This window comes from Lepeophtheirus salmonis, chromosome 4 (genome assembly GCF_016086655.4).
Source record: "Lepeophtheirus salmonis chromosome 4, UVic_Lsal_1.4, whole genome shotgun sequence".
Taxonomy (NCBI): Eukaryota; Metazoa; Arthropoda; class Copepoda; order Siphonostomatoida; family Caligidae; genus Lepeophtheirus; species Lepeophtheirus salmonis.
The window spans coordinates 33,104,493-33,128,515 of record NC_052134.2 but is presented as its reverse complement, the minus strand read 5'-3'; the positions used below and the strand labels follow the sequence as shown (position 1 = coordinate 33,128,515).

Genomic DNA, 24,023 nt, shown 5'->3' with positions numbered 1-24,023 from the left:
TGAACTATAGCTTAAAATTTTCATAGGCTTGCTTTTGATACATAGTTTGATCCGGATAGGCTCTTTCATGTAGAATCTATCAGTTTCTAATTCTTTTAGTATGACGATAAACTTTTGCTACTTTAATTGCAATTTGCAGTGTCCTCATGGGATTAATTCCTTGATAGAAATTGATGATAATTTGTTGAAGAATAAAAATGTAATCCAGACTTAATTTTTACTTGCTTTTGTGTCCCCAATGTGGACGGATACAGTGGCTCATGGAGTAGTATTTGTAAATATTACCCTTTCCACACTCAATTACAAAATGTAAAAAGATGACGAATATAACAGTTTGCACAATTACACATTCTTAGTCTCAAAATAAACAAATGAATCAGGGACTGAAGCCACATTTATATCATGTTCAACTTTCATAGCACTTGAATCCACCTGTTGTATTTTTGATGTCGTCTTTCTATACATAACTATACATCATACAGTTAGTTATTTTCTAACCATCTATCAAAATGAAGAATTGGATAATTTTCATATTTATATTTATATTGATACAATTAAGGGTACACGCATTGGATCTCTTTGCAAATCCAATTGCCATTTCCAGAATTATGAAAGAGGAAAAAGTGTTTCTCCAATCCCTCTATGATATATCGCAGGACAATCCCATCTATCTTAACTTATTGAATAAGTGTGTGTTTCAGTGTTGCTTTTTTTATGTGAATTTGATCTTCTTTATTTTCTATCATTATTTCATCATTGATGAACCATTAATATATGTAGGTATTTAAACAAGAATACACTCGAGAGCTTGATTGGAACTCAGAGTCAAGAGAAAAACGAAGAAGAAGCTTTTGGAATGGAGGGATTAGTTGCTAATCCACTCCATGTATTTTCCCTCTTTTATCGAATTTTGATACTTTTACCCAGTATTTCAAAAGAGCTGAATGAGATCAAAAAAGTGGGTTCCTCTCTAAATTGTTTAACTGCCCATTATTCATTCTTTATCCAAATAAAAATGCCCATGTATTCTGTGATATGATAATTATTTTGTTTTTATCTATTCAAGGAGCCTGGTCTTCCTCAAGTAACAAAGGGTTTCCTCGATTCCCCCAAATCAAGGATATATCACGAGAAAATTTGGTTGGAGTTGCGTTTGCATTGATAAGGATTCAATGGGTTTATGAACTAGATCCCTATGATATGGCAATGGGCAGACTCGGAGCTCGGCAGACAAATGCAAGGCTTTCAGCTGAAGAACTCTATGAAATTGTTAAAATCTTGTATTACGGAGTAGATAGAACAAATAGTGATCATGGCGTTGAGTATGCTTTGGCAATAACATGGATGGAAAGTACTTTAAGGTCATTCTCAATTACTAAGTGATTTTTTTTTTTTTTTACAATTGACTACACATGATCATATCTATTTTATAAAGATTCCCGTAATTGTAGACTAAGCGTCGAAAATGATTCGAAAGATGCATTCATTGAGGAAATTAGGACTCTTCTGTTCGAGATTCAGGACGAGGTAAGGCTTTTACAGTTTTGATTGATTTCAAAAGATTTACTCAAAATAGCGTACTCTAATAGCATGATGAAAGCTTTCAAGAACAATGGGAAGGTCAAGATGAGGAGCTTATAAATCCAAATGAGGAATTTTTTGTTCAAAAGTTTAATGGAAATAGGAACATGACTTCCAAAGAAATGAAGAAATTGGAAAAAGAACACTTTAATAACTTTGCAAATCATAGTTTTCTTTCGTCCAGAGATTTTTTTCGATATGCCGTGGTGAAGAGCCAGTAAGTAACTAAGGCTCCATAGTAGAAAGTCAAAATAATTTCAAATATCGTACGTTATTGCTTAATTAATCCATTTTTTTTTTAGAAGTGGATCAAACAAACATCCGTTTCTCGTTCGCAACGATGCTACGTTAGGAACTTTTCCAGCCCATTTTTACTGTTACAACCAGCCAAAATTGAGGTTCTCAATGAGAGTCCAACATTAGTTCAAATTCACGATGTTATTCCCTTCTCTTGGATTGATAAGATTAAGGAGTTGAGCATGAACAAAGTAAGGGCAGGATTGCTGTATTTAGATAACAGCAATTATATATTCATTAATCATTAGATTAATTATTGACATATTGTATAATTCACTGATTATCTATGCTTATAAAAATCACAGATACGTAGATCAAAAATTGAAGCAACGCAAGGGGCCAAAGTAAGTTTTAAACATATTATAATCAGGGCCGGTTTTAGCGTGAGCGGAGCTTGGGACAAAGATAAATAGTAATAAAAATCGTGTCTACTTGGGACATGTAAAAAACGAAATAGGAAGAAGATTCTTTTTAATTTTTCGAATTACTTTTTTATAAAAGGCCAAGCTTTCTTTATCCTTTTTTAAAACGTATGTACATATATAATTTTAATATTTCAGTATATTTTTAAAATGGGCCTTTTCTATTTTTAAATGTCTTCCTCAGATATATATTTACAAATTATATCAAGCGCAGGGGCCCAATTAAGAGTGGGAATAGAACAAGTGACTCTTTCCTTAAACCGGTTTTTAATCATAATATTAATTCAAAATTCGTTATCATTTCAATAAAATAGACAAGTTTCGTTAGAACGCAATCCAATGCCTGGTTATATAATAAAGATTATCCAAATCTGAATAAAATATCAAAATATTTCGACACCGTCTCGCAACTTAGCATATCGAACACATTTAGTGATCAATACATGATCGAATCTGAACCTTATCAGGTATGTACATATTATGTATTATTCATTTTAGTGTTTGATGCGATTATTATTGGAATCAAAATAAAACTCGATTTTACTAAAGACGACAATTATCTGAAAATCAATCAAATTCGATCGAAATATTATTTCAAAACTCGACTGAACTCTTGAAATATTCAAAGATAGATTAATTTTATCACCAATTCATTGAACTACATTTTTATTGAGTAATTCCTTATAAATTATCTTGTTACATTTTTGATGGGATATTTTTTTCTTTATTCTAATTTGCACCTAGTTTTTCTACTTTGCTATTTTTTTTAAAAGTATATCCCCTCATTTTTCGCTTTCATAATATGCATATTTTTTTACAATTGGTTTATATTATACCAAAAAAATCGCCGTCAAAACATAAATTATAATTGATTTTTTTCAGATTAATTCTTTATTTTTTTTAGAATACTTAATAAATAAGAAATGTGAGGTTGCATGACTAAATGTTAATTAAGTCGATTATTTGCCTAATAATGTAATATTATAGCATTTTAGGGTGTTAAGATATTTTTCAGTGGATTTACTAGAAAAATGGCTTGAATTGTACATATAAATGTTGAAAAAGAGCTAATGTGATATATTTGCCTCCAAAATCAATCATGGCCTTGATTTGGGATGGATGCTGGAGCAGGCGTTGACGAGTTCGTTCCTTGGTATGTTAGTCATTGTATCCTTGATAGAGGCAATCAGAGAGTCCTTGATGGCATAATATGTTCGATTTGTTTTAGATTCAACTTAGCCTCAGACAAAATAATCGATAAGATTAAGATCCGGACTCCGTGGGACCCATATTTCCTTACTAATGAAGTCATAGCAGTGCTCACATTTTTCGAAGCTAATGACGGGTCTGGGATCATAAGTCTCCAGAAGAGCCATATAAATTTTTTGCACTGTACGGATTTAATGATTTTTTCAATACTGATTTGGAGCGATATTTCGGTCCAGACTGAGATCTCAGACATTATGCATTAATTATACTTGCCAGTCATGTTTGAGACCATCTAGTATAAATTATACTGATGGGCACTCGGAAGAAAAACCACTTGAATCACTTAACTAATCCAAGAAAATAATACTTTTGCCTTGAAGGTTATAACCTGAAACTTCTTAATTGCATATGAATAGCTTGTTTCCATGTCTCTACCGACTATATTAGACCGAGCTTTTGAATTGATTGGTATTTGCTAATTAATGAATTTGTCACACCACCGGCGCATGCACAGGTTAGTCTTCACTAGTCTTACGAAGGTGGATGTTAGGTGCTGAACTCTCCCTCTCCTCAACTCTTGTATAGTGCAATACTTTTTCTTCCCCTAAATTTTATTTAGTGTGTGAACTAAGTCATATTCTTTCAAGTACTTAAGAATGTTACCAAGTGAAATATGCATAAATATTCGAACCCAATTTACTTTAAATTTGGAAAAATTATAAGTTACCCTTGTTTAAAGATCAAGAGTTGAATTTTTATGTTATAAGGTATGCTTCTTCAGTAATGAAGTATGCCTCTCAAGATATTGTAAGACTAACAGACCCTACTTTTTTCTCGGAACTCGTCAAAAGCCTGAGAATATTTTCATACTTTACAAAAATATTAACACCAATATCGTACAGAGATAATTATATAAATCTTTAGATATTTTCACACAGGAATTGGCATCAAATTAGACATCTTCCTTAATAATTTCATTGTTCAGCCTTGTCATTTTCGGACTGCAAATCGTACACATGATATTTATTTATAATTATATGTATAAACATTTCATAATCTCAAAAAATTCAATATATCAATTTACATGTTTTTAAATTGTACACTCAAGAGTGAATTAAGTCATTGATATAGATTCCTATTACAGATTGGATTATATTCTCCAGGCGGAGTATTTCTTCCTCATATGGATACATTGAAAACGCAGGAAAATGTAAGAAATAATTAGATTTATGATGTAGTTATGTATGTACAGGGTTTTCGAGATAGATTTACACTATATTTACATGTTTATAAATAAATATGTATAAGAAGCAGAGTTGGGCAAGTTAACGTAAATTAACTTACCTTAAATAAGTTAAATAGTTAGGTTAATTAATTTTTAGGTTAACTAGTTAATTATTTAAATAGCGTTATTTTAATTATAACTAAACTAGTTAAATTTTTTTTGCATCAAAATTAACTTTTAACTTAACTAGTTAATATTTTAAACTGCATTATCTTAACTTTACTTGATCAAGTTAAAGTTTAAGTGAAAATCCACAGAGACGTCGTTCAACGTGTTTAATTCCGCATTAGCCTCCTCCCGTAGTTATCAATTATCTGTATTTTTTTCTTGATCATTCAATTGGAAGTGGAAAAAATCCCAACCAGACCAACAGAATAATCTTTATTATGTAGTCTTGATAAATCTCTCAATTCACTTTAACTTAAATATTTATTTTTTAATATCAAAATTACCATTAACTTAACCAAGGTAGGCTAAGTTATTTAATTTAAATTACTCTTTTAAGTTAATTAACTTAAACTTAACTAGTTAATTTTTATAGAAATCGAAATTAACTTTAACTCAAATAGTTATTAAAAAATAAAGTGATAATTAACTTTAGCTTAACTATTTAAAAAGATAAGTTAGCTTGCCCATCACTGATAATAAGTAAATAAAACGTACTTCGTTAGCTTTGAGCTTTAACTATAAATTTAAAAGTTTCGCAGAAACACTTTGTTTAATCAAAATGGAGTAGAATCGAATTGTACCACTGTCGATATAGTAAGACACCCTTTTTATGGCAAAGTGCTTGCCGAGACTGCATATACATACTAATAAAATCTCCAATTCATATATAAACAAAGAGATCCTTTTTAAGTGTCTTAAGTAAAGTTTCCTTCCTTTTGTGACTTACAAACATTGCTCCAAAATTGCCCAGATTCAAATAATTTAGATTCGGCCTGTAAATGAGGGCATCAAAGTCCTAAGCCCTATTATGAAGTTACAAGGCATATCTCCCAGCTTATAAATTAGTAAAAGCCAATCAGCCATTCCGTAGTCACCTTGAACAAACAATAAAGGCTAGAGGGGCACATAGAATAAATGTGATCCTTGATATATTATGAAATCATTTTAAAATCAAATTATTGTCAAATCCAATATCAAATATGTTTCTCAAGACATGAAGAAAATTGCTTTAATAACGTGTAAATTTGTCTAGAGAATCCTGTAAAGAGTATACGGACTTACATAGTTTGTATTCTTTCCCTTTAGTTCATCAACTCCAAAAAGGATTACATCGGTAACAGAATAGCCACATTGATGCTTTATGTAATGCAACTCAATATATACAATATGAACTTTAAGATGTTGATATTTATTTTCTTAGTTGAGTGATGTGGATGGTGGAGGAACGGCCTTCACCAAAATAAACAAATTGGTATATCCTAAAAAGGGATCCTCCGTATTCTGGTTTAACCTTTACTCTGATGGTAAAGAGGACACACTCACGATACACGGAGCGTGTCCAACAATGTATGGTATTAAATGGGGTAGGAATTTTGTTATACGCGTTGTAACTCATGTCCATTCAAATAAATGATATCCCTTTGTTTCCAGTCTCCAATAAGTGGATTCGTTCCTTTGCACAAATTTTCAAAAGACCTTGTCACACAACCAAGCCTCAAAGACTGCACTTACTTTAAATTTCTTCATTTATCGATAAAAAAAACATTCCATATAATATATTATACGATGTGTAAATTGCGGTTTTGTTTGTACTTTTATATCCTTTTGTGTTGCAATAAAATTGACATGACTTACAAATTTAAAAAAATGTGTCAGACTTTTCTCTATAATCATATTACAAAAAAACTTATTCACTTTGTACGAAAAACACACAACTCAATTCATAGAGATAGAGTTGATAAACATACTGATTAATACAAATTATATAAATATAAATTATTATAATAAGTAATAAAAAGTAATTTTTCTCTCCATCAGAATGTAATCCATCTATCTTCCTTCATGAAGTAATTTTATGTGGCATAGATAAATTTTCAGGCAGAATAATAATAATATAATTATTTTAAATAATGAATTTTAAAGGCATAAAATCAAAAAAAAAAAAAAAAAAAAAAAAAAATGGAAAAAGGGTTGTAAATAACATTATGACTCAACAAAAATAAAGAACTTGACTTCTCCTACATACATATGCATACAACATATGTATGTAAGTATACCATAAATGATTGTGTCTTTGAGATTATTCATCATGAGCCTTAATTGGGAAAGGAAAGTCAACATATTACATCAAAAAACCTGATGGACTTAATCAGAACCAATAGAAGTAGTAATTTGTAGTAGTAAGTAGAGTATCACATATTATCAAAAATGTAGAAATGTAGAATTATTTTTGTTGTTACAAATTATTGTTATTATTGATAATGGTTTCATCATGAAAAGCCCAAGGGCTTAATGGAAGGTGGCTTCTTCTCCTCAGAACCTGGTGGAGTATTATTACTGGTTTGATTATTTATAGTTTTTTTGAAAGGTGATAGGAAGTCCTTACGAGAAGGATTTGAAGAAGAGTTCACGGATGACCCTCCACTCCCAGGTGGAGGTCCACTCCCAGGACCACTGGGACCAACACCACCCCCACTCCCCGTTGTGAGGTTCATTTTCTCGAGTATTTTATTGGTGTTGGCTCTATAGTCTAGATTTTTCTTGAAAAATTCACCACCCCAATTGGAGAAGACTTTACGAACAGGGCTTTCAGGCTCATCCTTTTTCTTAAGAGAAATCCCACTGGATGAGGATGAGAGACCGGAAAGACGATTTTCGGCAGGGGAAGAGTCTCCACTAGGAGACTTTGAAAAACCACCGATATCAACAGGTAAATGACCGCCATACAAACTGAAAGAAATTTTTGGTTCCTCATCTTCATCCAGATCCTCCTCGCCATTGTTATCATGGTTCTTAACCACATTAATACCGATCCCACCATTAAGACGATCCCCATTTAACACTTTAGAAGAGGAAGAAGAGAGAGTTCCACTCTTTTGAAGGCCAGCAGTTTGAAGGAGTCGTCCCGGGGATTTTCGAATAGTCTTATCTAAATTAGAATCCCGTGTGGACTTTGTACCCACTTTTAAAAGGGCATTTGCAAATGAACTTGTCTTGGATACCTTTGGGCTCTCAGAAGTTTCATCTGCGGCTTCATTTTCTTCTTCTTGTTTGATCACCTCTTTAATTTGTTGTTCTTCACCCGCACTAGATTCTGAATGATGAGGCTCTTCACTTGAGGCAGAAATCATGTCGTCCTCGAGTTCATCTTCCTCTTTATAGTCATGATCGTCATCATTGTCATTATCCTCATTAGAGGACGAGTCGGACTTCCACTTGTGTCTCTTTGATGGTCTTACTGAAGATTTAGGTAGGCGCTTCTTCCTTTTGAGAGATTCTCTCTTCTTTACAGGACTTGATTTTCTCGAAAGCTTTTTAGGTGAAGTGGTAGTGTCATTGGAGTTTTTCACATCCAGCTTCTCTTCGTCCTTTATAACTTCCTCTTCTTCCACCTTTATCTTTTTGTGTTTAACATTGTCATCGAAAATATTATTCCTCTTGGAAGAAGTTTTTTGAGTTTTCTTAATAATAGGAGATGATTGTAAGGAGACCTACAAAATTAAAGAGGAAATAATGATATGAGAAGATTCATAAGGCATAATTTACTCCTGTTACTCACATCACTGAGATCATCTTCGCCTTCGATTTGAGGAGATAAAGGTTCATCTTTCTTTATTTCTAGATTCATTTTCTGAGTTTCAACCTCTCTCGGAAATGTTTTTGCGACTTCTTTTTCAGCAATTTTCTTTTCTCGTAACTCTTTCATTTGCTCTCTTTGACGCATCCTTTCAGATCTATTTCGTTCAACAGCATTATCTTCATTTAACCTACGACTTCGTCGTTTCCCGCAATCCTCAAGGATTTTTTCATCATAGTCTTCGTCTAATTGCTGATCATCTTCGTACTAAAACAAGGCAGTATTTTTACAATCGTAGACACATATAATTGCGAACTTAAATTAACGCATTACATTTCTTTAAAACTGTATACCACAATATTTTAGTAACTTTGATTTTTGAAAATGACTTTCCAGACACAAAATATGAATTATGATTACAAAATCATATATTTCAATTAGCTGAGGAGTCCCAGGGGCTTTTTTTATATGACTTTTTTCCTACATAACTCCCCCTCATTTACTTCTTATATAGATAAATTATGCCTTGGAATGGTTTTCACTATTCTAAATACCAAGTATCGTCTTTACTGGGTTAATTTATTAAACATACCTTTTCAGCCAGAACCCGATCCTTTTCCTCCTGCTCCGCACGCTTCCTTTCGATACGACTACTCATCCTTTTAGGAGCAAGTAGCTGGAGCCTTCTACGTTCCTCACGCTCCTTATCCGCAAACATTTTAATTATTTCAGGTAAGAAATTATCCGATAATGTGATATACAAATCCTTATCGTGTTTCTTTTTGGAATGTCTCATTTTATTTGTGAGATCAATCCAATCTTGTAGAGTGAGACAAGCCACAGACCATGTAGGAGGGGACGGCGTGCTGTCAGCATAGTTGTCATCATCTGAAGAGGAATGCGAATTCTTCTTTTTTTTCTTCTTTTTCTCTTTCTTTTTGCGTTTCTTCTTATCCTTCTCCTTGCGTCTTTTCTTATCCTCAGAGGATGATGGAGACTTCAAACTCAGAGAAGATGGAGCAGTAGTTGTGCTTGCCTCTTTGTAGAGTCTGTAAATAGAGAAAATCAATTGACAGCTATTTATAATATATATATATATATTACCTTGTCCCGTAGAAATACCAATATGTGAATCCTTCAGAATCCTTTCCAAGGGGCTCGACCCGTAGACTTGAAGCTTCTAGATTCTTGACTTTATCACTCACATCCTCTCCATCCAGTCGGAATTCACAGAGCTGATGTAGAATCGTAACGCGATTTCTTAGTGAGCAATTCTCAAAATTAACACTTCTCTCAATAAATTCCTCACACTCAAAATCGTAGTCTACTTCATCTTCCTCTGCTTCTTCGGCTTTCGATATAAATAAGCGACGTAGATATTTATTGTAATTCTGAATTATGGAGTAGTAGTAGTAGTAGGGTATATAATAAGAAAGTATGTAGAAAAATAAAAAGGAAAAAAAGAATTAGTATTTTTAATATTTAGTAACATACATAGTTATCGTAGAGTATATACATATAAAATAAATAAATCCACTAGCTAATTCCGCGTCATCAAAATAAGAAAGAAAAAATAAGTATAAATCCACATTAAATACTGCATATATATATATACATGCATATGTACACGACATATGTATGCATGTATATTAGGCCGGTTTGTTTTTCAATTTCTTTCTAAATTCCATATCAGCTAGAGCGGAAAAGCTGTGATAAGGTATGAAAATGACCTATCCAAAATTTCATTGTCCTACTACATGGTCATCTTTAAGTCGCACATCTCGATCAAATTATTAAGAAAGACAAAAACTCTTCAATTAGTAAATATAGATACTCAGAAGACATAAATAATTTTGATAGACATTTATTTAATCCAGAGATGTGGAACCCATGGCTCGCAAGCCAGATGTGGTTATTTTCATGACTGCATCTAGCTCGCAGACAAATCCTCAATCAAAAAAATACTGTTAAAAATAATATAGCAACCCCTACTAATAGCTTCTATCTTCAAAGTGACACAATGTTATAAGGGAAGCTGACCCACCCAAATCATTGAATTTGAGTTTTTCGTTTTTATCATAAAAGTTATTTGTCAGAACAAAAAAAACAACACGCGAAATGAGGGGATTTTTTTTATAAGCCAAGCCAATATATATATATTTTTATAATATTGCAGACGCCACTGGGTTTAGTTCTGATTTCCTATTGCGTGAACAAACAGTGAATGTCACATGCATTATTAACTTTATTAATAAGAATTCAGAGACTTTTTGTACTTTGAAAGTGTTGGTCTTACATAAAATGCACAGATTTACTTGCATTTAATGTTAAACAGTATGTTAGTATGGCTCTCACGGAATTACATTTTAAAATATGTGGCTTTCATGCTTCAAGCAGCCAAAAAAGGTTCCCAACCCCTGATTTAACCGAGTTTTACAACGAGAAAAAGGTTAGGATAATCCCCGGATAGTGCGCATCATTTTTTTTCATCTTCAGGAAGGAAGGATTAAGATTTTCTTATGTTATTCTTTCTTTTTACTCCATAGGGTAGCTTTAGAAAAAAACGATCATTCTTTTTTTTATAGGTTAGTATAATGTCTATCATTCTAAACAGATGCAAAATAATGAATAAAGCATTGTTTTAATCTTTATCTATAGATAAATAACTTGTGGCTCTTTTCAAATTTTGAATGAGGAGTTATGTGCTAAGAAAAAGACCTATGCAAAATTTCATTGTCCTGCGAGTTCATCTTTAGGTAGCACATCTAGTTCAAATTTTCTTAAGGAGACAAAAGTTATTTATTTACTCAATAAAGATTAAAACGCAACATTATCATCATTTTGCATTAATTAATTATGATAGACATTATACTAACCTATAAAAAAGATTAATAACTTTTTTTACCTACTCTATGGATCAATAAGGGATAATAACATAAGAAAATTTTGATCTTTCCTTTCTAAAAATGTAAAAAAAGGGACGCGGATCATAAAACTTCCATAACTTTTATGATTCTTTTTGTTCTATAGGACAATTATAGAAAAACACATTTGATACACTTTTTATGTTTCAACAAAATGTCTATAAAAATTATTATATGCAAAATAACTAAAAATGTCTGCTAAGTAATTATATTAACGAAGTAATGAGTATTTGCCTTTTTTCATAATTTGATCGAGATGTGCAACCCAAAGATGACCTCATAGGGCAACGAAATCTTGAATAGGTAATTTTCTTACCATATCACAGCTTTTCCGACCTAGCCGTAACCGATATTCGAAAAAAGTTGAAAAGCAAACCGGCCTAATGTACATACTTACAATAAATAAGATTAACAAACGGAACGCTTCCCTCCTCCCCCCTACACAATATTTATTATCAATATCACATAGGAAATGTGAAATACATACATATGTATGAACGTACGAACATAGAGCTAGAAACATACAGAATTATCGAAGAGTTCAAATAACATGGTATCACACACACAAAGAGGTGCTTCTAAGCTTAGTTTATCTCCATCTGTACACAATAATATCATATAGCAGTACTCAGCACTCAGCATCATCATTGATTATAAAGAGAAATAACTAAGCATATGCACATATTATTATTATTAATATGTATAATTGTAACTAAAGGTTTCTAGTAGGGGAGACGGAGGAGAGTATGCACAAACTACATGTGCCCCCGTTAATACAAAATCAAGCTGGGATAATTTACTCAAAAAGCCTTACATTTCTATTCTGAGTCGAATGTTCTTGCATTTCTATTAATTCATTATTCTGATAAGTCCTTAGGGTGCCTCACAAATGTGACTAAAATAATTTGGGCTACTTTATGCGTAATTTGTATGAACCCTTTGGGGTTCATACAAATAATAAGTTGATGGAAATGAACGATAATTCAGTGAAAAATACAAAACTCGCAAAATTATTCTACAATCAAGGGCGTCCGCAGGATTTTTTTAGGGGGGAATTTTTTGATACAAAAAATATCTTAAAAAAAAAAAAAATTCAAATATTCAATTTTTTAGATGAAAAATTCAAAAACCCACAATTATTCACAAAAAAATTTCAAAAATCCATAGCTATTCTCAAAAAATTAAACTTTTTGGGAAAAAAAATCCAAAGCTATTCACATAAGATTTTATTTTTTTGAAAAGAAATTTCAAAAATCCACAGCTGTTCAAAAAAAATTCAAAAGTTAAATTTTTTTGAGAGAAATTTCAAAAATCCATAGCTAATCACAAAAAATTTGAAAAATTAAATTATATTGCAAATATTTAATTTTTTTTAGTAAAAAACCAAAAATCCTTAATCTGGGGGATAGATAACCCCTCTAGCCCACCCCCTGCGACGTCCCTGGCATTGGTTTTGTTTTGACGGGTCATATATTATGTTCTTTGGCGATGGTATTAAAAAATAAGTTAGGAGAGTTTATTTGAATATAACACCAGAGTGTTATGTTTTGATTAAGACGATAGTCATAAAATCAACTACAACGACTGAAGATGTCAAAATTAATTAATGATGTCCATTTTTATGATAAATAAAAAGTAGATCTTTCATAACTTATCCAGAGATATTGTAGAAAAGGTGTTTTTGAGTATAGTCACATTAGACATTTCACACTCGAATGCAAATTACGAAAAGGTCATTATTGTATGTGTTTTTTAATTGATTTATCTTTTAGTACAAAGATGTAAAATTGGTAGGTCAAAACCATATCATATTCGAGTAATTGAAGAAAAGATGCCTCAACTGTCGACAGTCTCCTCTATACATATAAATTCTAAAATAGAGTAAAATAACCTTAAACCCATCATCTGCGTTCTCTGAGGAAAATGCAGATTACATAGTATGTATTTGTAAATATAAATCGTCAACATAAAAGCAAGAAACGAAGAATAATACTTTATCATCAAAAATTAATTTGTATTAAATTTAATTTTGGTCACTAATCAAAATTATCTTCCATTTCTATTAATAAATTATTGAAATAGATCCTACAGAATTTGCCGCAAATTGCTCTTAAATCCACCCAATATCAGAGTCAAATGCAGGCTCTAGAGAAATAGTTATCATACTGGGATTCGTTGAATCTTTTTCCGGGCCATGGGGAAGTAGTGTTGTATCGATCCTTATTTAGGACAGAAGACTGCAATCAGTCCAGTTCAATCTCGGTCCGGTCAAGTTTAGTCCTGCATATCAATCTTAAAACTTATAAAGTTCGATCCTTGATGACATGACTCAATTTTATTTCTTCTTTTTTTAAACAGTTATAGTCTCGACAGTCTTAAGGCCCGATCCTAAGACTGAACTGGACTCAACCAAATTAATAAGAAGTAATGATGTACCACGAGCAGAACTCGTAAATTGCTACTCGAGTTTTAATAAGTGAATAAAAAGCGACACAAAAGACTCGGCTCGTAGGCATAAAAAGCCGAGTGATACTCGGAACCCGTCAAAACCTTGGAGCTCGTCAAAACAGGGGATTCTATGTTTTTCTTAGTTTGATTTTTTTAGACTAGCAGGATTAATCGATATTGCCTGGAATTACTTAGTTTATTAAGTACACACTCAAAAAGTTATCCTCAGACCAATAGACATACGACAAACTTGGCTGCATTAATATAGATAAATGAATATAAATCTAAATGCATGAGGGAGGGGTCATTATTAAACCTGAATTTCTATGGTCAAATTTTATTTTCAATCGACTAACTACTAATTCGTTTGGCATATCCCCTGAGATTTAAGCTTTAACATAAACCCCATTCCTCTAGCATTTGCAGCATTTCAGTACTCGAGTATTATCTTAGTAACTATCATTATCTTCTTTGTTGAAATAGTAGTTATTTTTAACTGAATCATGGAAAATTAATTACGAAAAAAAATTTTAATTAACAAGTTTCAATCATTCTTTAAAAAATATGATTTTTTTTTGTCAGACGAGTTTTTTAGCTAGCAAAAGTGTTAGGGTGAGTAACGCGTAAAGCTTGTAATTCCTTGAGTATTTTTTTTTTTTTGTTCAGCAAAACTCAGCTCGCGGCACATCACTAATAAGAACTGAAACAACACTATTGGGAATTATTAGTATTTCGAGGAACCAAAAATATTTTTTTTGTGTGGACTTGCATATTTATATAGAGATATTGTAATTAATATTAAAGGGTCTGCGAGATATCTAAAGCAGTATAAAAATAAAAGTAAAAAACTCTTAAAATAGTTTGAGAACGCCTGCTCTAACGACAATTCCTAGGTATCCAAATATATCCCAAAAATATGAATATAACACGTTGTTACACTTATTGTATCTTGCAACCTCTCTCCGAAAAGAAAAAAAAGGGGGGAGCAGAAATATCAACCGTTGACAAAAAAATACAGTATACATTTTTATGTAAGTGAGGTAAACCTATAATTGACAGAAATATGAGGTGCATCGAAATAAAAACAATCTTGAGCAAAAATCAAGAAAAGGAGAAAATCCAAATTAATTTTTGAACTTAATAAAGGCCAATATTTGATTGATAGTTATATTTGAGTAAGCTATAGGTTTCTTATTCCAATTTGTGGGCCAAGTTAAGATACTCAAGAATTTTAACTTTAGTTTAGAACAATTATTTGATTTAAGAGACTTATATTGACCCCGATAAGGCCCCTTTTAAATAAAATCTCTCAATTTCTCATTCTTATATGTGACAGTCAATTTTGTCATCTTTAAGTGAATTTGTTATGCTTGCTAAGAAAACGAACCAAAACATACATCCAAGCTCTGCAAAAACTTCTTGGAAAAGAAAAAAGCCTCTCATATCTTATCTTTTATGCATTGGCCAGCTCAATCTCCTGATTTGAACACAATAGAGCTATTGTGGAAAGACCTAGACAGAAAAGTCCGGGAGGAATGCAAAAAAAGTAAAAATTAGTTGTGGAACATTTTGAAAAAATGCTTGGAATGATATCACACACCTGCCTATCTTGAAAAACTAACAGCAAGAATGCCAAAAGTCTGTAAAGCAGTTATAGTGGCAAAGGGAGGATTTTTTGATGAAGCTAAAATTTAAACAAAAATACTTTGATTTTTACAAATAAATGTTTATATCTATATTGAACCTAATTTTTCTTCATTTTAATAGCTTATTTTAACCCGGTATACTGGATGATAAAGTCATAGGTAGCTAGAAAAATAAGTAAAATTCTTTTTTTTTTTAAACTTGTTCTTGTTAGTGTATATATAACAAAAATGTGCGAAATGGATGTACCACTAATCAACATGATCAAACTTTTATTCCTCTCGAGTCTCAATTAAGTCAGACTTGATAGATTACTGAACACGGTGGAGGAAGCCACTGACTTCTTTTTGGTAAATTTGGTCATGAACATGGTGGGCTTGGTCTCAAACGCCTTCTTGGCCATTTTTGGAGTCAGTTTGGCTGGCCTTCCACTACTAGGCTTGATTTTAAGGCTTCCACCCTCTTTCAGAGCTTTCTGACCCATTAGACAGTGTGCTCGATCCCAACAATCTTGACAATTTCAGGTGTGCTGTGGCCGGCGTAAATCAAAGCATCAATCTAATTTCTTTTTGCTTCCATTTTTGTTTACAGAAATGATGGAGGCAATTGTAATAGGTCATTCGAAAGCTTAAAAAGTCAGCTGTTGCGTGAAACATCGGGAATTTACGAATTACAATCACTATACCTCGAAAAATTAATCTGTAGTAATAGAACATCCATTTCACATTACACATTCCACAATTATAATATATTATTAAAAAAATTGGATGGGAGGGGATCCAGACACTTTTACATAAAATAAAAATATCATAAATCCACCACCAGAAAATATACTTGATAATATTATAAATGTTTTTTTTTTAATTTGTGAGAGGATTCAATACATCTATATTAACGAAGCAAAATATATGTATGTATGTATTTATGAAAAACAGTCAGAAGATGCACTGTATATAGTGGTCCACGATGTATATAATTTACCTAGAGTTGATATTTGGTAGAGGGAGGGAATTAGCGCAAAGAGAAGGCAGGAGCGAGGCATATGTTACAACTGAATTAAGACCCTTGTTAATATCAGCTGCAAGTAATATGATCTTTTTTTGTAGGGGGAGAGAAAATGTATTACAGCAATAAAGAGGAGAACCTTCTGCAATTAAGATACTATAGTGCAGGGGAAAATTTTGTTTTATATTTAAATTTATAAATGTTTAATTTATTATCCATTTTTAAAACAATTTATACCAAAGATAGCAATAATGTTTACTTTAGAAGGAGAAGTTAACACACCATAACGATCAATTAAATAATGAACAAAAAAGAAGAAAGAGCATACGCAACAACCGTTTTTCCATTTTAATTTCTAAGCGTAGTTTTTTTCATTACAAATATGTCAACTCCAATCACAACAATATACTAATATAGTATAAAGAAAAAAAGGGAGTATAATGTAAGGGGAGCGCTGCATAAAATGTATTAAATCTTTCAGGTATTTAGTTCAACTCATAATAAAAAGAAAAAAAGCGGGCAGTACTTTATATAATATTAACAAATAAACATGACTTCAAAATAGGTTTGGAAACGAGCTAAAGTACTCTCTTGCTCATAAAATCATATATCAAAAAAATCTCAAGCTGTTATTATTACTATTTTTTATCCTCGGGGAGAGAACGTCTAAGTATTGAAGGAGTACCTAAGTGTGAGTGTGCTAATGAAAAACGGAAATTAACACCAATGATTTGTTGAAGAGTTATATTCTATATTATTAAAGTAATATTTGTATGTTCTTTAACGCCAAATAATTCCGGACAATCCTGGGTACTACTGCTAGTAGAGAAATAAGGCAATGTAAATGTCAAAAATGATTTCTACTCATGTGGTTGGTTGGGAGATAAATAGCACTTTTTACTTTCTCAAAATTATTTTTCATTCCATATTTAATTCTATTAGTACTTGAGGATTCGGGTTTCCAACTATTTTAGGCCAAATGAATTAATTTAAACTGTACTAATTATAAAAAGGGTAAAAATACTCTAAAACCATACTTGATAAATAAAAAAAAATACAGATTCGTGATCAACTTTTCAAGTTCTACTAGAATTGAATATGGAATTTAAAAGATTTGTTTGTTATTGAATTGTGTTACTTAGTTTCAAGTAAGATATATTTAAAACACGATTAATTATTCTTTCACGGTCAAAAAAGTCTTCACTTCTAGAGGGTCTAATTCAGCACCAATATTGATTTGATTTTTTTTTTTTTAATTATACAGAAATTTCTCAAAATTAAAAATAATACTAACTATTAATTATTTATTACATATTTGTAGACTTCTGTCAATCTACAAAACAGAGATTCCCAAACTTTTTGAATGGAATGAACTAATCTTCGTTTCTTTAAAAGACATTGAACCAAAAGTGGTGTTCGGTATAGTATACTTAATTGATATTAAAACCTGTATTACAACGCAACTACGTCATAAAAACATTTACCTACAAGTAACGTAACCCCTCAAATTTCCCTCCAAACAAAATTGTCCTTTTTAAAACTAGCAAAAAAAAGATATTTTTTTCTTAATGTATTGGTCAGATAGAGAAGCAAACCTACACACATTGAGTTGAAGAGAATTATATCTCTCGAGTACGTTGTCCATTGACAAAAAAAAAAATTGTTCTTTATAAAAAAAAAAGTCTTCAAGTTCCTGAACTAGCTCCCACCCAAAAAAATTAAAATTCCTGCAGATGCTTTTGTGAATGTATGTGAAAATTGATCTAAACATTTTTTTTTTCTAGTAAAAAAAAAGTACCGAAATACAAATATGGTACCAGACCCGGTACGAAAATATTAATATCATGGCAACATTATGTGCTAAGCATATGCAAGTTTTTATACTCCAAGCACCAAGGCGTCTTTAGAGCGTATATATTTTCAGTCTTCATTCCACTTAGTGCCATCATATTGGGGTTTCTGTTTATTTATTTTTACATTTTTCCAATAATTGGTCAGATTTTATGCACAAATCTTGATCATTTAGCATTAGAAAACTTACCTCAACTTCAAGGTTACCTTGCTTGAAAATTGAATTTTTTTTATACATGAATTAGTAATTACTAAAATTACCTCTGTATCATTTTTGGATATGGATTCACATCAGAATAGAGATAAGGCGTCTATATTCTTATTAAGGCCTAGATACCTCATTTTCCAAGCTATATTCTATTTACATGTACAATAAATAAAAATTTCAACAATTAATTTATTTGTACAAAATTACAGGTTCAGATAGTTATCCTTGCATTTACTTTTAATAATAGATATATTATTAATATTTCACATTAAAACATTATAAATAGACGCCGAAATGATTAAATCAGGGTATCCTTGGGACTTCATAATTAATTTTATGGGGTATGAAAACTGTCATTTTATTTCTATACTCATCTCAAAAAATTGGTATGACATAATAGCAATGATAGCTAGTATACGGTAATATACAATAACTTTTTTGTAATCGAAGATAGAGTGTTTTCACTCAAGTCATAAATTGTATCATAATTGAAGGAAAACGCCATCTTATGGCTTTAAGTTGATATTTTGAATACATAAATGGATAAATTTCCAGTAAATCTAGATGAAACTTCTTCAAATGACTTTATGAATAAAAAAAGGCTTAACTACTGCATTGAATACTACTTGATGACAATGATAAACAGTGATATTTGAACTAAATCAAAGTAATATATACTGAAAATACCTATGTATAAATGTGTACAGTTTTTTTACAAATTCAATTTAAAAAAAGATTTTTCCTGATCAATACTCCACTTTTAATCTATTAGTAACATTCCGAGCTCATTGATAGAATGACATTGTTTAAAAAAAAAAAAAGTGTACAAAAATAGATTAAATCACACATAGGGTATACAACCGAATGTGAAAAGAACACAGATGTGTTGTAGATCTTATATTGTATCAATAGATTACCCGATATGGTTTTAATTAAATTTCAGTTAATTAAAAAGGAATTTTTAAAATTCAAACAATGTATGTGTGAAGGAAAAATAAACCCCCAATAAATGAGAGAAAAATATTTCATTCAACAAACATTAATTTATTCGCTCTAACAGTAATCCATATATCTAAATGAATATAAGCGTCTATTAAGTACAATGAAATGGTGACAAATCGGTTCAAAAATCTGGATGAGATCATTCATCTCTGGAGCGTTATGTACAGTTCAAATCAGAATGATTTTTCAATTCTAGTTCGAATATAGAGTCGTGCCTAGTGTTGGATTCGAGTTATAGCTAGGGATGTGAAAATTTTTAAAATCCTCTTGAGCATACATTTTTTTTAAAAATAGATCTTTGTAACCTAAAATATATCAGTCCTCTTATTAAACATTTCTTCCTATTTTTAAAATTCAAACACATTAGCGAGTAAGGAGTACTAGAGTTTTTATAGTGATCTCTTTCAGCAGATATGAAGCTTATCAAAAATGCCAACCATATACTTAATTTTTTAATTTACACTCATTTTCACATCACTAAATATAACTATCGAGTTAGAGTAATTTCAATATTGTGACAAGTCAAGTTTGAGTAAAGACATCAGGCAAAGAAAAAAACTATTTTTTCATTAAATTGATCGAAGTTAAGCAAAATAGTTTGACTACCTCAATAGGGCATGACCAAACTAAAAAACCTTCTGTAGCCTGTGCTAATATAAGTATAGATTACTTAAAGTGCTGGTGCCCCTCTATGTGATAATGGTAATTATTAGTAGTGAAAATTTACTGTAGAATGGGCATATTAAAAAAACGAAAATCAACATGGTAACCCTGACAATTTGAAGGATGTTTTGGAGGAGAGAAAAAATAATGTTCATGACGTTTCATTAGATCAGCTACAATCGGTTGTGACAAGGGATGAAGGAGAAAAGGATATAAACAAGGACATTTGGTAGAATTACTCCGATGTCGATCACAATTATAAGCTCAGGGTCTAACAAGGACTTAAATTATTACTCCGCGACAAATCCTCAGGGTTGTCATCCATCTTTTATGAGCACACACGAATGTTCAATCAGGTTTTGAATATAATTGAATCTATTGAGGAAAGGATGTTTACAACTCAGGAATTAAATAATAAAGACGACTGCTAAGGAAAGGAAAATTCATTCTTCAGCATACCAATTCCAAAATAACGGACCAGCTAAAAAATTCAGCGAATTTACATTGCTGGAAATTATCATTCAGGGAGTTGTATTATTTTATCGCAATACAACGTCACTCTCTTTCACCGTATTTACAAACCAATATAAGTAAACAACGCTCATGCACTATGAGGCAGTCAGTAATGTAGACAATGTTATAAAATATTGAGGTATTTGCATAATTGGAAATTATTTAAAAAGTTGTATCTATATAATCACAACATAGCATAATTAATTTAGTTGGCCATTATGTATCCTTAACATCTCAGAAGCATCACTAACAATTGATATAATTTCGAATTTTAGGTGATATTAATCTATATACGAATATTTCGAGTGTTGATCATTCGAGTAATACTCTATTCCAACACTAGTATTGACTCTTCACACTTTTCCGTCCATAAAACTGCGGCTCAAGAAGACCAAAATGTTGTTACTAATATACATTTTTTTTCACTGATAAATTAAAAAGGAATATCATGAGTTAACTATAGTTTATTTCTTCACATTTCAATTTTTCAATTGTCAAGTGGTTTTAGCTATCTGAAAGGTTTAGATACCCTTGATCTCAAACTTATTTTTACACCTTTAAACATTCTTGATTATAGTCTATAATTGTTCTCTCTCAACTGTGTCACAAAGATTATATATATCGTTTTAGAGTATCATATACTAAAAATTATATCCATAAAAAATATCTCAAAATATATTAATAGACACTCAGAATTATTCAAATATAAATGATATAACTACAATAAACTAAGATACAGCCAAATCTGGATGAGAAAATTTTTGCATTAAAGCAACTGATTGTAAAAAATCCAGGTAAGTGATAATTTTGCATGTAATTTTTAGATGGACAATTATTTTAAATTCACAGATATAATTTCTTATTATCTCATTTGTCTATTTTATTATAATGTTGAAAGAAGATTTATTTAATCCCAGCGTTGAGGAAATTAAAAAAATAATAATATATATTACTTAAAAAAATAAATATGTTTCGAAATTAATAGGAAATGGTCTTATTTCAATGTTGTTAAATAATAAAGAAAATGGAATTTGTTTCTTCACTTTGGATAAAAGCAATTTTTTGCCGGAACCAAAGGGTTGCTCTTATCCAGATTTGACTCAAGTAATAAACATTTTATTTAGAAGTACATATTATCAGGGAGGAAAGTATATTAAAATCAATTTGGTTTGATGCTGCTCGTTTAAATTAGAGGGATGATTATAATAGGAACATGAGTGTATAACATTTTCATAGTCCAAAATGTGTACATCATTGAATATTTAGGATAATATAAATTGAAAGACTTTACAGAGCGTTTTCACGTGACTTCAGTATTGTTGATATCGACCATTTTGGGGGATAAACATCCAAGTTTTATATCAATAAAAACTCTTTTTCAACTATTTGATGTCAAAAGGGGAGCAACAAATAAAAGGGGCTTTAAACTTGCTCCCTATCAAAAATATATTCCTTTATTGCCTAGTATTATTATACATCTGACCCTAAAATGTATTCAAAATACATATATTAGTACATCCTTATAAAATCTTATTTCGATATAGTAGATAAGAATTAACTATTACAATGGAAATAATAACATATTTTTATCTAATCAGCCTACTTTTTTTTGTTCCTAATCGATCAACAAAATAATAACTGTACAAATCTAGGATTTTTAGGGATGTTTAGTACATATTACTTTGATTATATTCAAATATAAGTGTTAGTCATTGACATCAAGTAGTATTATATGCAGATGCTAAGTTTTTTTTATTCATAAAGCCATTTGATAGAGTTTAATCAAGATTTATTGAAAAGTTGTGCATTTGGTGTAGTAAAAATATCTACTTAGAGCCCTCATGATGGTGTCTCTTTCAATTATAATGCAATTTATGATGAGATTTATATGAGATATCGGAGAGGATAGGAATTTGTATGTGTGCCACAGGGATTCTACAAAGAAGAAATGAGCTCCTGATGAAAGAGCAACTTGATTCCGTAGGAAGGATATCGTCTATCGATAGACGATATCGGATATTGCATTATAAAAAAACTAATGACAGCAGATACTTACATTCTGATTGACGTTTTTGGTAAAGGTCCTGGAGCATCCTTTAAGAAGTTTAACTACCAATTGTGGAAAAAGTCGTTCATCATCCTCAAGGAGTAAAAGTCCCTCTTCCAAGTCTTGAATATCAAACTCCAGGAGATCAAAAGCCTTTCTGAATAAGGAGCAAAAATGTGCAATCCTCGGCACTTCACTCCAAGTTTGTAGATCATCCGTCATTTTCGTGTATTAAGTAGTAGAATCTTTACTCCGGATCCGCTCCAATCCAATCCGCTCCCTCCTCCTCCTTCTTGATCCTATGTAGGCTGCTGCTTCTTTTTCTATCTCAGCAGCAGACAGCAGCAGTGTCTTTATTTCTTTCTCTAATTTTTCCTTCCTCTCTCTCTCTCTCTCCTTCCCTTTAGGGTGAAAACGCACGCTTGGCTCCTCCTTCTCTCTTTCATCCCACAACTACTTGTACTACAGCTCTTCACTCATCACTCTTCCCATCCAGCTTCTTTTTCTTAGTTATTCTCCCTCGCTAACACAAAAATACCCTATGTATTTTGTTGTCAGCTATCGATTCGATCGTCTCACTTAATACGTCATGGCTATTTTATAATTTATTCTTTTGATAAATAAACGAAGTTATAACTTCGTTAATACTTCCTATGCTCCGTTTCCAAAAGGACAGGAATACAATTTCTATCAATAAATTATAGCCATCATATACAAATATATACTATGCTAATAATTAAATATTACTATACCATTTTATAGTAGAGTATCGAATAAAATACTATCTAGGATTTTAATATTATGAAATATATATTTGTAATTCATCTTTAAAATTGGGAGTAAACAACATTACAATGTTATACATGGATTCCTTAAGAGATAAATAAGAGTTGGTGTGACTGATTTATTTGGCTCACTACCAACTGATTTCAGGCCTTTTTTCCTTGTTTCTTTTTGGGGAAAAGGTTGATTGATACAAAAAGTATCGGCGTGCCTTTTCCCCTTCTTCTTTTCAACTTATTCTTCTCATTCCTTTCTGGGCGCAAATTGAACATTAATATAAAATTGTTATAAATTTATATATCAGCGTATGTGGTATATGACATGTACTTCAATTTAGTTAACCACCTTGATAGTGATGATCGAAGTTCGAGGTTCTTCTCAATAATTTCATAATCA

The 24,023-nt window shown here is 31.2% G+C and overlaps 2 protein-coding genes across 14 annotated transcripts; one reads left to right on the top strand and one right to left on the bottom strand.

The window, feature by feature from the left end:
* Positions 1-437: 437 nt before the first annotated feature.
* LOC121115756 (prolyl 4-hydroxylase subunit alpha-1) lies at positions 438-6,610 on the top strand. Of its 12 annotated transcripts, none has more exons than XM_071887848.1 (12): positions 477-688; positions 781-958; positions 1,067-1,361; positions 1,452-1,527; positions 1,590-1,798; positions 1,884-2,069; positions 2,184-2,222; positions 2,615-2,767; positions 4,654-4,719; positions 6,049-6,105; positions 6,164-6,326; positions 6,394-6,610. In XM_071887848.1, exons 6-12 carry the CDS (start codon positions 2,061-2,063, stop codon positions 6,477-6,479), a joined length of 573 nt encoding a protein of 190 aa, XP_071743949.1. In that variant the 5' UTR covers positions 477-688; positions 781-958; positions 1,067-1,361; positions 1,452-1,527; positions 1,590-1,798; positions 1,884-2,060; the 3' UTR covers positions 6,480-6,610. The 12 variants fall into 11 exon arrangements, 8 of the variants coding, with proteins under 8 accessions (XP_040565816.1, XP_071743949.1, XP_071743948.1 ...); XM_071887847.1 differs by having other exon boundaries at positions 1,436-1,527; XM_071887849.1 differs by having other exon boundaries at positions 1,067-1,379; positions 1,436-1,527.
* On the bottom strand, positions 6,538-23,199 carry dikar (CECR2 histone acetyl-lysine reader dikar). 2 transcript variants are annotated; one of them, XM_040709877.2, is made up of 5 exons: positions 22,854-23,199; positions 9,644-9,930; positions 9,132-9,588; positions 8,522-8,806; positions 6,538-8,453 (listed from the first exon to the last, which is right to left on the bottom strand). In XM_040709877.2, exons 1-5 carry the CDS (start codon positions 23,064-23,066, stop codon positions 7,233-7,235), a joined length of 2,463 nt encoding a protein of 820 aa, XP_040565811.1. In that variant the 5' UTR covers positions 23,067-23,199; the 3' UTR covers positions 6,538-7,232. The 2 variants fall into 2 exon arrangements, with proteins under 2 accessions (XP_040565811.1, XP_040565812.1); XM_040709878.2 differs by lacking the exon at positions 22,854-23,199 and adding an exon at positions 10,034-10,098.
* Positions 23,200-24,023: the final 824 nt, after the last annotated feature.

Coding starts and splice junctions, on each gene's coding strand:
- LOC121115756 (XM_040709882.2), top strand. Junction 2,768..4,653: donor TCGAATCTGAACCTTATCAG/GTATGTACATAT, acceptor TTCCTATTACAG/ATTGGATTATATTCTCCAGG. Junction 4,720..6,048: donor CATTGAAAACGCAGGAAAAT/GTAAGAAATAAT, acceptor CTTTCCCTTTAG/TTCATCAACTCCAAAAAGGA.
- dikar (XM_040709877.2), bottom strand. CDS start 23,066: ATGACGGATGATCTACAAACTTGGAGTGAAGTGCCGAGGATTGCACAT. Junction 9,589..9,643: donor TGGTATTTCTACGGGACAAG/GTAATATATATA, acceptor CTCTATTTACAG/ACTCTACAAAGAGGCAAGCA. Junction 8,454..8,521: donor GCGAAGATGATCTCAGTGAT/GTGAGTAACAGG, acceptor TTAATTTTGTAG/GTCTCCTTACAATCATCTCC.